The sequence below is a fragment of the Adelges cooleyi genome, unplaced genomic scaffold (assembly GCF_023614345.1).
Source record: "Adelges cooleyi isolate 19-005CV unplaced genomic scaffold, UGA_ACOO_1.1 ACOO_flye_CR_arks_rails_tigmint_CR_PRNA_23, whole genome shotgun sequence".
Taxonomy (NCBI): Eukaryota; Metazoa; Arthropoda; class Insecta; order Hemiptera; family Adelgidae; genus Adelges; species Adelges cooleyi.
The window spans coordinates 17,249,815-17,264,568 of NW_026095893.1; the positions used below are offsets into that span (position 1 = coordinate 17,249,815).

At 30.1% G+C, this 14,754-nt stretch overlaps 2 protein-coding genes across 4 annotated transcripts; one reads left to right on the plus strand and one right to left on the minus strand.

The window, feature by feature from the left end:
- Positions 1-127: 127 nt before the first annotated feature.
- On the minus strand, positions 128-6,532 carry LOC126835955 (protein ABHD13-like). Its single transcript, XM_050568859.1, has 7 exons — positions 5,877-6,532; positions 5,097-5,328; positions 4,817-5,010; positions 4,595-4,755; positions 3,851-4,114; positions 1,863-1,917; positions 128-627 (listed from the first exon to the last, which is right to left on the minus strand). The coding sequence occupies exons 1-7, from the start codon at positions 6,064-6,066 to the stop codon at positions 350-352; spliced, it is 1,374 nt and encodes a 457-aa protein (XP_050424816.1). The 5' UTR covers positions 6,067-6,532; the 3' UTR covers positions 128-349.
- A 1,704-nt stretch (positions 6,533-8,236) lies between these two features.
- LOC126835770 (transcriptional repressor CTCFL-like) lies at positions 8,237-13,607 on the plus strand. Of its 3 annotated transcripts, none has more exons than XM_050568570.1 (15): positions 8,237-8,372; positions 9,572-9,629; positions 10,045-10,203; positions 10,284-10,379; positions 10,461-10,564; positions 10,628-10,864; positions 10,948-11,060; positions 11,494-11,663; positions 11,735-11,871; positions 11,932-12,082; positions 12,155-12,306; positions 12,385-12,525; positions 12,648-12,857; positions 12,927-13,119; positions 13,194-13,607. In XM_050568570.1, the coding sequence occupies exons 2-15, from the start codon at positions 9,590-9,592 to the stop codon at positions 13,331-13,333; spliced, it is 2,043 nt and encodes a 680-aa protein (XP_050424527.1). In that variant the 5' UTR covers positions 8,237-8,372; positions 9,572-9,589; the 3' UTR covers positions 13,334-13,607. The 3 variants fall into 3 exon arrangements, with proteins under 3 accessions (XP_050424527.1, XP_050424528.1, XP_050424529.1); XM_050568571.1 differs by lacking the exon at positions 8,237-8,372 and adding an exon at positions 8,410-8,617; XM_050568572.1 differs by lacking the exon at positions 8,237-8,372 and adding an exon at positions 8,706-9,078.
- Positions 13,608-14,754: the final 1,147 nt, after the last annotated feature.

Below are 14,754 nucleotides of genomic sequence, written 5' to 3' on the forward strand. Positions count from 1 at the left end.
TTAATTACAATTCGTCCAACTCTGTAAGTAATAAGTATAAGCATCTAAATATAATGTATTCTTATTGTGGTGTTAAAAAAAACAACTAAACGTTTTCTGAATGTATATTTTTCTTTAATAAAAAAAAATTGTACAAAACAAAAATGTTACTACAATATAATACAATTTTGATAGCTCCGTTTAATAATTGTAGTTCAATGTTTGAGAATCTTATTTTTTTTTCAAATTTTTTTATCATGGTGATTAAAAAAACATGATGGGTAGAAATTAAATAGTACAAATGAATACTTAAATATTATAAATTGTTAATACAATTGATTTTCAACGGACAACGACGGAATCGTATTGATTAAAGTTCGGTGTGCGTAGAAGGATATTTCTTTTGTATGGCGATATACAGAGTGTGAAACGAATAAGCGGCCATCCCCACGATCAGCATGAAGCAGGTGAGGAACACTACGGACATGACTGTGCCGCTAATGAAGGACTTCTTGTTGTTGGTGGAGATATTTGGGATTGGGAATGTTCCGCCGCCGTTACCGCCGCTGCTTTTCTCGTTGTAGGACTTTTCTTTGAGATTTATCAGCTCCCGCAACATTTTAATCTGTTCCAACTTTTCCTCGGTACCTAAAAAAAAAATGTAAAAAATTATTTTTTATCCATTCACAATCGAATATAATGTGGCATTCCATGGTACAGGTGTTCTCGAAAAACACTAATACTAGACTTTACCCTCCTCCCCCCAAAAAAAAAAAATCGATAGTTATCCATTTGCATAAGAAATCCCTAAAATTTCTGATCTCTAACTTAACTCTATAAGTACTTCCTCGTGAATTGTGGTGAATTATGTTATACTTATTTTTGTTCAAAACTGGTCGATTTTAGGGATATTGTAACACTAGGCCGATCTCGAACAAAACATATTGTATTTATTGTTTTAATTGTTTGTAGATTAAAAAATGTGTTTTGCTAGAGTTTTTTTTGCATTTGACATTTTTGGTTTTCCATTTAAAAGTACTCTTATACGAAAACTAATCAACATTTTTATAATTAAAAAAAAGATTCTTAAAGCTGAAATATAACACTTCAAAATTACTCTATAGGTATTTCACAAAGAAATTGATTTAATCAAGTTACAGCTCGTCGAAACTAACAAAACTGATAATTATTACTAAAACACATGAAATCACGAAACATCGAAAGAAGGATTTTCAAGAATTTGTTGAATGAAAAAATAAAATTTTGCATGCACAAAAAAATGTATAAAGAATTACTTTGAGTTGTGTATTTGTTATATATTATATATGTATTGTGAAATAATTACGGCTTATTTCTTACAATATAATTATTATGATGGTTTAATCGATTTCTAACACCTTTTATTTTATACTTATTTTGTTTATTTAATTAAAATAATTAACGCCCTAAAGGCACACATTTTAGGCAAGATATTAGGGTTTTGGCTAAAGCGACAATCTCAATATACAAAAAGTACTTAGTTATAAGAAAAACACCTATTTCCCGTTAAAATTTTGATATTTTATCAACGATGGTAAAATATTAAACCTTTCTAAAATTCTTCTACCTATATCAAATTTACAATAACGCGATTTTTTGTTTATGAAAAAAAAAACTGGAAAATTACTGATATTTTAATCCCTAAGTCAAGTTAGTTAGATACAAAATATACTAAAAAAAATAAAACAAAATAAGTAGATATTTGAATCTGATTATACATCATTGATTAATAAAAATACTATTTATTTATTTTTACTTCATTACCTGTACCAAACCCAAACCAGCTATTCTGACATTTATTATACCCATTGTATATGCATAATATTCATAAGAATGTGACTTACTCATTGCGTCGATGTCCAATGACGTCGTATTGTTGGGCATTTTGAAATGAGTATATTATATTATATGCGGATAAAAAATTATTTTTACACTGTTTTCACTAGCGTTCACGTTAATAAAGTGTAATATGTAAACCTATGAGAAGTTTGTCTGTGGTGTGTGAGTAAGCTATATTGATTTTCATCCCGCCCCACATCCAGCGTTACCATAGTTACTATGGTGAAGCTGCGAGCCGCCGAAATTAAATAAACATCAACAGGCCAAAAAGTCTACAACAACACGGGGACTGTTTTTGAATACTGACAAAATAGACATTTTTGTTTACTAAAAGATTTAAAAAAATTCCTCTCGCGAATATTTTCATTAACCGCATGCTTAAAGGCACAGTTGGGCCCAGTCGAATAATTTGGTTTGATCTCTAAACTAATGGCGATAAAAAAATATTATCTTTTATCATTATAATTTGAATGATTAATAGTCATTCGATTATTCATTTTGAGTTAAGACGATTTGATTCGAATTATGTGTTATTTAAACGCAATTAATTATTTACACCAATTATTGTTTTTTATACATTATTTGTTTAAATGTTTAAATAATAATTATAGATATATTTCATGTAGCTTAACAGGCCCAACGCTGCCATACTAAGATGATTTTTTTGACAATTTAAAAATTTATTTTAGATGCAATATTCAACCAGTTATATAAGATAAAACAAAACTTTTTACGGGCATCTCATTTTTTAATTTATTATTCATTTTATATAATCTGAAACAATTTTTTTATCTATACATTACTTATACGATAAATTAACAAATTATCTATTATTTATTGAGCTATAAATAATGTTATTAATAAGTACAAAATTGTCTACTATTTGTTATCTTATTAAAACTTGGAACCCATTGCCTTTGCTGCCGAGGGAAACTTGGCCAATTCTGCTTGGAAGTCGATTTAAAAATTAAAATATATGTACTTGAGTAACAACAAAATTGATCCCAAAGACACTCATAATATTTATTTCACTCGATATATATTTTGAAGATTTCAATATTTCCATAATATTATTCCAAAAATTATAAAGTAATTCCAGAAAACAAAAATCACATTACTATAATTTGCTTTTGTTTGTATAAACTTAAAAATTAACTTTTGTTGTAAGTTTTTGAAATAAACATACTGCAATACGGTGTTTTTTACAACTTTGGAAGTGATTAGAAAAAAGATTGATGTGCTAGAATAATCTGAGGCCACATTGACATTTATTGAGAAAAATCAAAAAACCAATATATGTACTACGCTTTTTGTTCCATAATCGTGTTGTTCAGTTTAATTTATTATAACAAAAAATTGTAAAAAAAGTTATCATATAGTTAGTATTTATGCTTATACATTATTTTGGACATTAATACAGTTCGTTTTGTTTTTTGTCTACTATAAAATTGTAGTAAAATACATTCATATTTATATTATTGAAGCTCTTCAAATAACAGTAACATAATTAATAGTCTTTGTTGATATTTAACCTTTAACTTTTGAACAATTATTTTGACAAATTTAATAGGTTTCTGCACATGAGAACAAGTTTAAGATTTTCAATGGTTAAATTGTTAACCATAACTGTTAAAAACTGTATAATTTTATTTCATACAAAACTGTTTTTTTCTTAAACGGCTATTCAATGTAAAAGTAAAAATAATATCAGCATTTCAATAAACTAAAAGTTAATAATAAATGAAAATATTTGCTATTTCTCAAATATATAATAGATTAGGATGGTCAAAAACTTGATTTATTAATAAACTTTTTAAAAATCAATATACTGTTTACACAACATTTTACAACAGATGCAGAAAGCACTTGGGGGGGGGGGGGAATACTATTCATGATATAAAAATAAGCTTGTGTCTGTTATACATGCTTAAAACATAATCTACAAATTTTGTTCATTATTAATTAGGAACTATTTTCATAGCCAATGTCAAACAATTTGTATGACACAATGGAGATCTTCCGCGGATGGCTTGTGTTTGGCGGTAATTTTTAAGAATCGCCTTATTTTCTTGTAGTATCCAGGACAGTTCCACGTAGTGTTGTGTGAACCTCGTCTGAACCTCACAATTTGTTTTAACGGACCACAATAAGAGTCAAATAAATTTGTCATCATTGCTGGCGGTACTAGCGTGTCTTCTTCACCGGATACAAACAGTATAGGAACCTGCATTTTACTCATCTTCCAATTGGACATAAACTGGAAAAAATATATACTTAAATTTTATCTAAGAATTGAAGCAATTGTACCGTTGGTGCAACACTTGAGCTCTCACATAATAAAATGTCTATAAGTTTGATACATGCGATTTTTAAATGCAAAAACACAAAATATACAGGAATCGTATTAATCTACTTAACGGATTGTAGGATTAAGTTAGACATTAGGTCGAAAAAATTATCAGAACTAACCTCAAGGAGACACGTGGGTGGGTTATGTAGGTAATGTTAAGTTTATCGTGGTTTTTATCAGAACTGATTTTAAGTGATACATGTTTTTGACGCAAAACTACATTGTTAACTTAAACTGTACTATACACACTAGTAAGAGAGTTTTGGTCAGTTGTCCATTCGTATTTATTGGATGAAGATGATGGTGGGAAGAATGATGAGGATCGTATCGGAATGAAATTATCATATGTATATTTAATCAAATAAATAATAATAATTGTCTATTTACCTTATTTTTGTACAAAAAGAGAGGGATGTACTTTAAAATTTCAGATGACATAAGTACATTTGCCATGTCTGGAATGCTCGTAAATGTATTTTCAACAATTACACACCAAATTTTTTGTGAATATTCAACACGCGCAGCTAAATCAATAGCCACTGCACCACCTACAAGAAAAATTGTGTAATTTAAAAAATAATTTGAACACAATAGGCGGATAGTCATTACCTAATGAGCGACCAAACACAATAATTTGTCTAAGATTTAAGTCAGTGCGGGATAAAATAAAATCCATAGCTGCACTCGCATCCATGTAGAGACCTTTCTCGGACGGTGATCCATGGGATAATCCGTACCCTCGGTATTCTAACATCACTACGTTACATGACAATTCATTATAAAATCCAACAATATTTGTCAACCTGTAATAGAAAATTGCAATATAATAATAAACTAAATGCAAACAAAAGTTATGATTATCATTTAACATTTATTGTGTTATTATAACCTGTGCCCCATATTTCCTGCATTGCCGTGCAGGAATAAAATTGTCGGTACTATCTTAGAGGCTTCTTCTGGCTGTTTAATCAAAAACAAATGTAAACGTGTGCCATCCAAACTATTGATGAAAACATTTTCATAGGGCAGGCCGTACATGGAAGGCTGAGGAACGAATACTCTAGAATGATCTGGTAAATCTGGATAATACAATAAATAGTCCTCGGAATGGTACACAAATCCTAGAAAAAATATGTCATAATCAAGTTGATAAGTAAAATGTCTAATTAAACATAAGATAAGTACTATGTTTATGTAAAACAATTAAAACGTTTTGAGTTATTTCAAAAATCACTTTATATAAAAACATTAATTTGTAACAATTACAGTTTAGTTCTCGGTTAAAACTTTTCAAAATCTTATATTTTTAAATAAATAAATTTTTTTAATGCAGAAAGCAATGGTAAAGTCAGAATATGATGATTGGAGTTAATTTTAAAATCATAAGCAAAACCGCACTCACTTTATTTATTCCACAATGCAATAAATCTTTCAAAGTTGTGGCTTTTTCAAAAACTTTAACATAGTTATAGAATTTGGAAAAAAAATAATTAAGTTTTTGCTTATAACTTTGGCATTAGTAAGTTTGGACTCTAAAATCTGACTTCACCAAAGTTTATAACGTAAAAAACATATAAACCAAAAAATTATTTTGAAACATTTCAATGGGAACTAAACTACATTTATGCGAAATAAAGTGTTAGGTGTAACAGAGTAAACATTTACTTACCGACAATACTGACTAGAAGAAATGATAGTGCTGTAAGGCCACCGAAGAACCAGTAAATCAAAAAGAATGTGATAACTGTAGCACCAGCACTTAAAGCGCTGAACGCCGTGTAGCATTTAGTCGACATTGTTTTCCAAAACGGTAAGCATAATTTGCCCTTGGGGAGAAGCCACGTTTGAAGTCGTTCCATTTGTACAAAATCTATGTATTCTATTTTAACGTTGATTTTTTTATTAAGAAAGCTGATTTAAAAGATGGAAAAAATATCGAACTACATGTTCACAATGTTTTTTTCCTTTTAGATTTTTGTGATTGATTCATTTTGTTCTGATTTAATTACAAGATTACTAACACAATAACACTTGAAAAGTTTGAAAACAAGCAATCATTACCATAACAACAAATACTACACTGACGATATGAATAGTGCTATTATTTATACGTATCAAAATAATAATAATAATAATTAATTAATCAATTACTGTATAGTAATTTGTTATGTATTTATTCTAGGTATTATAAATTATATTTAAGTAATAAAACATACGGCGTATCAGCGTATCTAAACATTAATAATCAAAATATAAGATAGTTTACTCATCTGAATTTAAGAACGAGATGTCATGCAATTTTTATCTCGTATCGAGCACAGATTAGATAAAACCAATCAAAATAGGTAAGTTAACAATTTGTGTTATCAATTTTCACACCATGGCCGCTCCAGGTTTATTGATAAATATGAGTATAGGATGATTGAGACAGAGCTGGTTTGGGCAAAATATTATAAAATTGAAACACAAGCCCAAGTCCTAACAACACTCAACAGCAGGTAGCAGCTGTCTCTCTCGCACATATACCTATTGGCTATTAACCAACTGTTTATATTACATTGACCAACTGTTAAAATAGGTCTATGCTCTCGCACATAATATCTTGGTAACATAATTTGGTTTGAATGCGCGGTCCATTTAATAAAATGTCTATGGTTATGGCACGAGATCAAAATTCAACTATAAAAAGAAAAAAAGGCCGTGCAGCGGTTGTACAGGAACTAGCCAAACTGTATTCATCCCGTGCAATTATCAACCATTTCACACTTTCAACCGAAACTAGTAGTTACCTTATATACACTTGCCACTCAATATGTATGTTTTTACACATTTTTTTAAAAATGATTATACATAAATCTTAAAAGAGGCACGTGATCTCAACAAATATTGAAATGTAATATCCACTCTGAGAGTGGCACTCTCCATTACCTCAAACTACTATCAACTATGATTTTTTTTTTAAGAAACTGAAAAACTATTAAAAATATGAAGATTTTGGTAAAATGTTATTTTGGCTAAACAAACTTGAAAATTAATATACAGCCTATACAAATACTCTATATTATACATATACTAAATTTCAAAAAGGAACTATTTTTGTAGACCGATTTTATTTAAGTAAAATTTACAGGCAATAAATTGACCCTCTTCACCCCAAAAGTAAAGGGTAATATTGAATACTAGATTCAAACTCGATAATCCTGAAATTAATTAATTAATGTCTGATGAGCGACATACATTTTTAAAACAAAAAAAATTAAATAACTCCTTGAGTAAGGGATAACATTGAAAGCTGATACCAAATTTGATATCATTATAGTTTTGTTTTTTAAACTACTCTAAAATATTGGAAATTAATAACAGCTTGAAGCCAGTACGTCCAACTACAGAAGAGATGATAAGGAATTCAAAACTTGTTTTAGAATTGATATTGTGTATAATGGGAACTTAAATTGATAGATATGCCAAGGGTCTATTTACCGCTAAATTTTACCACAATCGCAAGGCCTGTTAAGAAGATAAAACAATTAAATGAGCTCTACAACGACTTAAGTCTAGACTGAACGGTTTAGTTCTATTAAATAATGTTCATGGTGACAAACATGTATATGTTAACTTGACAATTAATAAAAACTGAGTTTTGTGAGAAAAAAAAGATGAATGCAGTTGGATGAACGGTCTAACTAACAATGTAATTTCTATACAGTTCGGTTATTAAAATAGCGGACGTGCGGCATCCTCTTAAAGATTATTTGACATTTATTTTACCTACATAATAATTTTTATTTGATTGAAAACATATTTTCTGCGATGTAAAATTTGAATTCCTTAACGGCGCGGAAAATATTTGGAACGCCTTTGATGCGGCGTACTGAGGGTACCGCGGTAGTGGTAGGCTGGCGGTGCGAAACAGCTGTTCTGGCCGCCATAATTGTGGTCGCGGTAGCCCAGTCGGGTATGCGTCGATAACACAATACCTATTACAATAACACATGAGGCTGACAAAAAATGGCGGCCGTTTTTTTTCACCCGTACCGTGCCGCCGCCGCCGCAGCCGAACCGTCGGGCGTCAGCGTGCCGTCCCTGGAATCGATGCGCACACGGCCGGTTGCCATTGTTGAAACGTCGTAGTCGGCTGTCGTCGCTATTCCAGCGCCCACTCTCGGTAAGTGTTGATTTTGTTATTATGTTTTTGCCGTCGGACATCGTGTGAAATATTAATATAATTAATATAATAATAATAATTTGTCATCGTCGTGTGCGCGCCGTGGCAATGATAGCGTGGTAGGCCGTAAGCGGTAAGTGGCGTTAAGCGCGGTGGCGGTGGCCAATCGCCGCGCAAATGAGATGTACGGTTGCCGTGTGGCGGCGCTTTCATTTCGCTGTTAATGCCCCCTGTGTACAAAACATGTAAGTAAAACATAGTGTCTTAATTCCCGATAGGCAGCGTTCTGCTGGGACATATTTTCGATGACGATTCCTCTTATCTACCGCCACAACGTTTTATTATTAATACTATTATTATAAATATATATCCGTGTCCGTTCGGTGTTGTCCATGGCTGCTGCTGTTTTCATCCGAAGACGTTCGAATTGATCGGCCGCGGCCATGGGGGTTTTTTCACCTCGATTAATTCACATTGGCTGGCCCGTCGCGGCCAATGTGTTGGTGTGCGTTCCAAAGTTATTGACAAGTATATACCTATACACTAGCCGCCCACAGCCGCAGGGCCACTTGGAATAGTTGGCCCGTTCTGATTAAATCAATACATTTTATACTGTTATGATATGATGTAATCGCCTCGGATGAATGATTTTTTTCTTTTAGAAACAGACAGTTATTACAATACAATACATAATATTAATTATTAGGTACGAATATACGACGTATTATTTTGTTTATTATAATAATAGTGTACACAATAATAATACTATCATAATATTTTTCCAAATCGCGACCCAAATAAAATTGGCTAAACTGTTAATATCATTATTGATTTCATTTAATTCTAAAAGAAAACAACATTAAAAAATATTTGAAACTGAAAGATCAAAAAATTTGCATGTGTATACAATGTTATTTTTGTAATTCAAATTTATAACACCATATTATATTTGTTATTAATTATTATTTATAAATTATAGAATTAATATTATTTTGTCATCGCACACCTCTCATTACAATTTTATGAGCCATTCCCAAACACAGCCCTATTGATTATGATGATGATTATTTGAATCATTTTTTACACATTTAAATATAATAATATGTTTTCAATTTTGATTATTAAAATCCAAATTGTGTATGTGCAACTGCATTGTATATGATTGCACAGTAAATAACTCGAAACTATTTGATTTATAGGTGATTGAAATTACCAACATGTCTGAAAATAGTGCTATTCCTGAAGGAACAACCATAGGTAATAAAATACAAATTTAAATAATTTTTTATTTATTAACAAAAAGTACTTGTTTAAAAGTAAAATACAAGTTATTTTTTAATAAGAAACATTTCTTTAGAAATGCTTTGTTAAGTTTTTTTCAAGGCTAGAATTTTTTTTCTACAAGTTTTTCAAATACAAATCAAAGTTTTGTATGCATTCTGAGAAACTTTGATATCATTTTTTATTTATTATTAGCCATTGTAATTTATTTATTACAATAATATTATAATATTATCTAAACACCATTTTAAACCTAAATTAAAAAATTATACGAATAATTTCAATATGAAGAAAGATTCAAATGGTTGTTTTAAATAAATGCCTAACTTATAATTATTATTGTTTGTGTTATAATTGTAAAATATCTAAAAATTTATTTGTTAATTACTAGTGTTAAGTGATGGAACCGAAAACACTATGACTATTGGAACCGATCACATCAAACTCGAGGCTTCTGCATCAGGAACGGAAAATATTACCGATATTCAAAATTATTTAGATTCGTTCAACAAAGAAATAGAGGGTAATGATGGAACACACGTCACAGCTGGTATGTATAATAATTTCTGATTTATTTAGCGCAATTTGTAATTAACAAACAAATTTAATTATGCTTATTAAATCTTTTAGACGGGGAATCGGTGGAACATGCCTATTTCATTGATCAAAATGTTCAATACTACTATCAAACAACGACTGGAGATGGTCAAATGGTTATGGTTGGAGGTAAAATTATTTTTTATATAAAATAGTATTAGTAGAATAAAATTAATACTATAATAACAACATTTTTATTATTATAATTAGGTCTTACCGACCAAGATGCCCAATTGATGTCTGAAACAAACGATGCTAACCTGGAACTAGTTATTCCTGGCCAACAAGATAAAAATAAAAAGGATCTCACACAAGTAATATAATTTTAGGTTTACGTTAATGTCTGTATTTTTTAATGTTTCCCCCTCCCCCTTAAGATTGTATCGTTGGCTGATGGCAGTGGGTATCAAACGGTTACTCTCGTCCAAGCAGATTCTGAAGCCAACAATTACGTTTTATATGTCGTAAAACAACAAAATGACAAAGCTGAAATGTCAAATATGAGCATGGAACTGTCTCAAGAAGATCCGGATGATCCTGACGATCCCAATATGAGTAATGTTTACGACTTCAATGATGGCGAAGATCCGGCTTTGCAAAAGAAAACCATTATAGTATGTTATTATAATAATAATAATTAAAAGTAATTAAAAATGTCAATAACATCATTTAACGTGATATCAAATTTTGTGTCAAGGATTCTCCTGAAGAAGACGACAAATCAAAAATAGTGAAAATACCCCCGAAGAAGTCGCAAACAGTGACTCAAGCTCATATGTGCAATTATTGTAACTACACTACCGGTAAAAGGTAAAAATATAACTATTAATATTATTATAGATAATGACCCTTCTAAGGCGGAAAGAGATAAATGTCATGGGTAAAACCCAAAATAATCGTATCAATACTTGAGTTAAAACAATCAGGCAAGAAATTTTGTCATTAACGCCAATCTAATAAGTTGCTATTCATTTTTGTCTTTGAAGCAATAAAATCATTGTTTAGAAAGAATGCATTCAATGTAAACATGTTAATTGAACAGAGAGCATTTTGTATGAATTTATACTTGATGTGCTTGTTTTATCAAATTAAACGCAACTGAGAACATGTTTGTCTTTTGACATTGATTGTTCGAAACATTGGTTAAAATTACTATTCAATTTTTTAGTAAATAATAAATATAAAATTATACTTTTTCAAGATTCTTAACATTATCCGTATTATTTATATGCTTTATCTTCAGATATTTACTGTCTCGTCATATGAAGTCACATTCCAAAGAACGTCCTCACAAGTGTACAGTTTGTGAACGTGGCTTTAAAACCCTGACGTCTTTGCAAAATCACGTAAACACTCATACAGGGACCAAACCATATCAATGCCGTAGTTGTCCCAGTGCTTTCACTACATCAGGTATTACAATTATTTTATAAAATATTAATACAAGCCTTAAGTTTATATTATGAGATTGTTTACTTATGAAGGTGAACTCGTAAGGCACGTCCGTTACAAACACACACATGAAAAACCTCATAAATGTACTATATGTGATTATGCCAGTGTCGAGCTCAGTAAAATGAGAAACCATATGAGATGTCACACCGGTGAACGGCCATACCAGGTAATTAGTTGAACATTTTTATGTTATTACATTGTTATCATCACACATTTTTTTGTTAAGTGCCCGCATTGTACGTACGCAAGTCCAGATACATTCAAATTAAAACGCCATTTACGTATCCACACTGGAGAAAAGCCCTATGAATGTGATATTTGTTTTTCTCGATTCACCCAATCCAATAGTTTGAAAACTCATAGACTTATTCATAGCGGTAATTATTTATTAAAAATGTTGTTCTATACAATATTATTATTAAACAAGCTATTATTTTTATTTCTCGTAGGAGAAAAACCAGTGTTTAAATGTGACCACTGCCCGGCCACATGTGGTCGAAAAACCGATTTGCGTATACACGTTCAGAAGCTACATACCTCAGATAAACCTATCAAGTGCAAACGATGTGGCGAAACTTTTCCTGATCGTTATAAGTATAAGGTAATACAAATTTAAATAACATACATTGTAAACATATTTGTATTCTATGCTTAATTTATGTCGCCAATTATTTACTAGGTGCATTGTAAATCCCACGAAGGTGAAAAATGTTATAAATGCGAGTTGTGTCCTTATGCTTCTATGTCTCAGCGTCATCTCGAAACTCACATGTTAATACATACAGACGAAAAACCATTCCACTGTAAACTCTGTGATCAGGTATTTATTTAAAATATTTATTTTAGCTTCGATATTGAACTACAGTTTTTTTTTTGTTTCTGAGCGTATTTTTGAAAGTGATTTTATCACTTACAGTTGTAATAATGATTTTATTTTCACAGTCTTTTAGACAAAAACAATTGTTGCGTCGTCATCACAACTTGTACCATAACCCTGCGTACATCCCACCTCCGCCGCACGAAAAAACCCATCAGTGCAATACTTGCCAACGATCGTTCAGACACAAAGGAAATCTTCTGAGACACATGGAAGTACATATGCAAGAGGCCAATCCTCAGAATCGAAACAGCGCAATGAAGCAAAGAATAGAAGTACATACACATAACAACATAATACATTTAATTGCGGTTAATTTATTGTAAACAAATTGTTTAATCCAGTACACAGATTCGACAAACGAAGACGAGTCCGAGGAGGATACGAGTATTCCGACGAGCGAAACTGGAGTTGTAGCAGTCGAAGGTGAAGACGGACAACAATATGTAGTATTAGAAGTGATTCAATTGGACGGTCAAGGTCAAATGGACGGATACACATCGACTAACATATCCATTCAGCAATCCGACGAATCACGTAAGTGTTTAATTTTAAAAGATATTAGTTAAATGTTATAAATAAAAAAAAAAAACTTGTTTTTCAATTTCTAGCGGTAGATCAAAAAGATTTGACTATTCTGAAAACTGCGTCTCTTTCTGATGTCAAAGAGGAATGTGGCGATGGTGTAGACAACTGTTTTGGATTTGACGACGAAGAGGAAGAAGAAGAAACCACCAATTCTGGTGGATAGATTGTGGTTTCTTTGGTTAAAAATGATTTTTATTATTGCCTATCCAGTTTTAGCGAAATGTTTTTTTAATTTACTATTATGTTAAAATAATTTATTGATCAAACAAATATTTTTTTTTAACACATTTTGAGTTTAAATTTATGATAATGGTTTTAAAATTCATATAAGTGATGTATTTGATGATTTTGCAAATTATTTACATCAAACACTTATTTATTGTAAATTTATTTACTTTTTCGTTCCAATTTAGCTAAATGTGTGTAACGTTTTTTTTTTGTAAAGTATTACTTATTAAAAAGTAAAAACTAAGTCATTAGAATGATAAAAGTTCAAAACATTTCACTTTTTTTAATTGTATGCTATAATTTCTTTTTTAAGCAATTAATTAAAGTGATTAAAGCTACTAATAAGTTTAATATTTTGTGAAGGCCAATAAAAAAAAAATAGTTATTTTATAATTATTGTTTTTTTAAAGGACTAAAAAAAAAATGTATTTCCCTTTTTTTATTGACGATCATTAAATAATGATTTCTCACATTGGTATATATTATATATTATGCCGTGACTTCTAGATATGTTTACCTCTTTGTTAATTTTTTTTAAGTTAAAAATTTTACTTTAAAGACTGCACCTATGTATTTTAAATTGCAAATTTAAGTGGTTTTATCCCGTACTGTACTAAGAGCATATAAATTTAAACATAGTGTAGCGGTCAATGCTTAGCTAAAAAGGTAGACTAGATATGTTAAAGAATAATAATTTTTAGTGTTCGTATATTGGTTACCTATTATGGTATAATGTAATATAGTCATATTCCTTATAGTATAAATTAATTTAATTCTACCATTTGGAATAAAGAGTGAAGTGTTTAATTATCATTTTTAGCATATTTTTGGTGGTCTCGTTGTCCATTTGCATTTTTCAACAGACCTTGCATTTTAATAATTCCTATAAATTATTATTATGTAATTAGTGCACCTTTGATTGTTCTTATGTTTAATACAATACCGGTTTTTGTTTACAGTAATTGTATTTCCTTGTTAAACTTAAATCAATTGTTTAGTTAAGCTAAATATTTAAGTGTGATTGTAATCGATATTAATAATTTATATAAAATTTAAGTTGCCTGTGCATATTCTAGCTTAATTTAATAAATTACAATACTTGAACGTGATTTTTTTTCTCTAAAATTTATTTCAATCTGAACAAATTATTTTTCCTGTACTTTTTGAATTTTAGGTAACTTAAAGATGATTTCTATTTATTTGTATTATTTAAATATTCAAAATATTAACAAAAGGAAAAACTAATGTTTGTAAATAATAAACATATATTGTGTCGCAAACAACTGAATAAACAACTGATCAACAGTTAATCAAAGATATAGATGACTATTCACAGTACTATAAACCAATCTCATT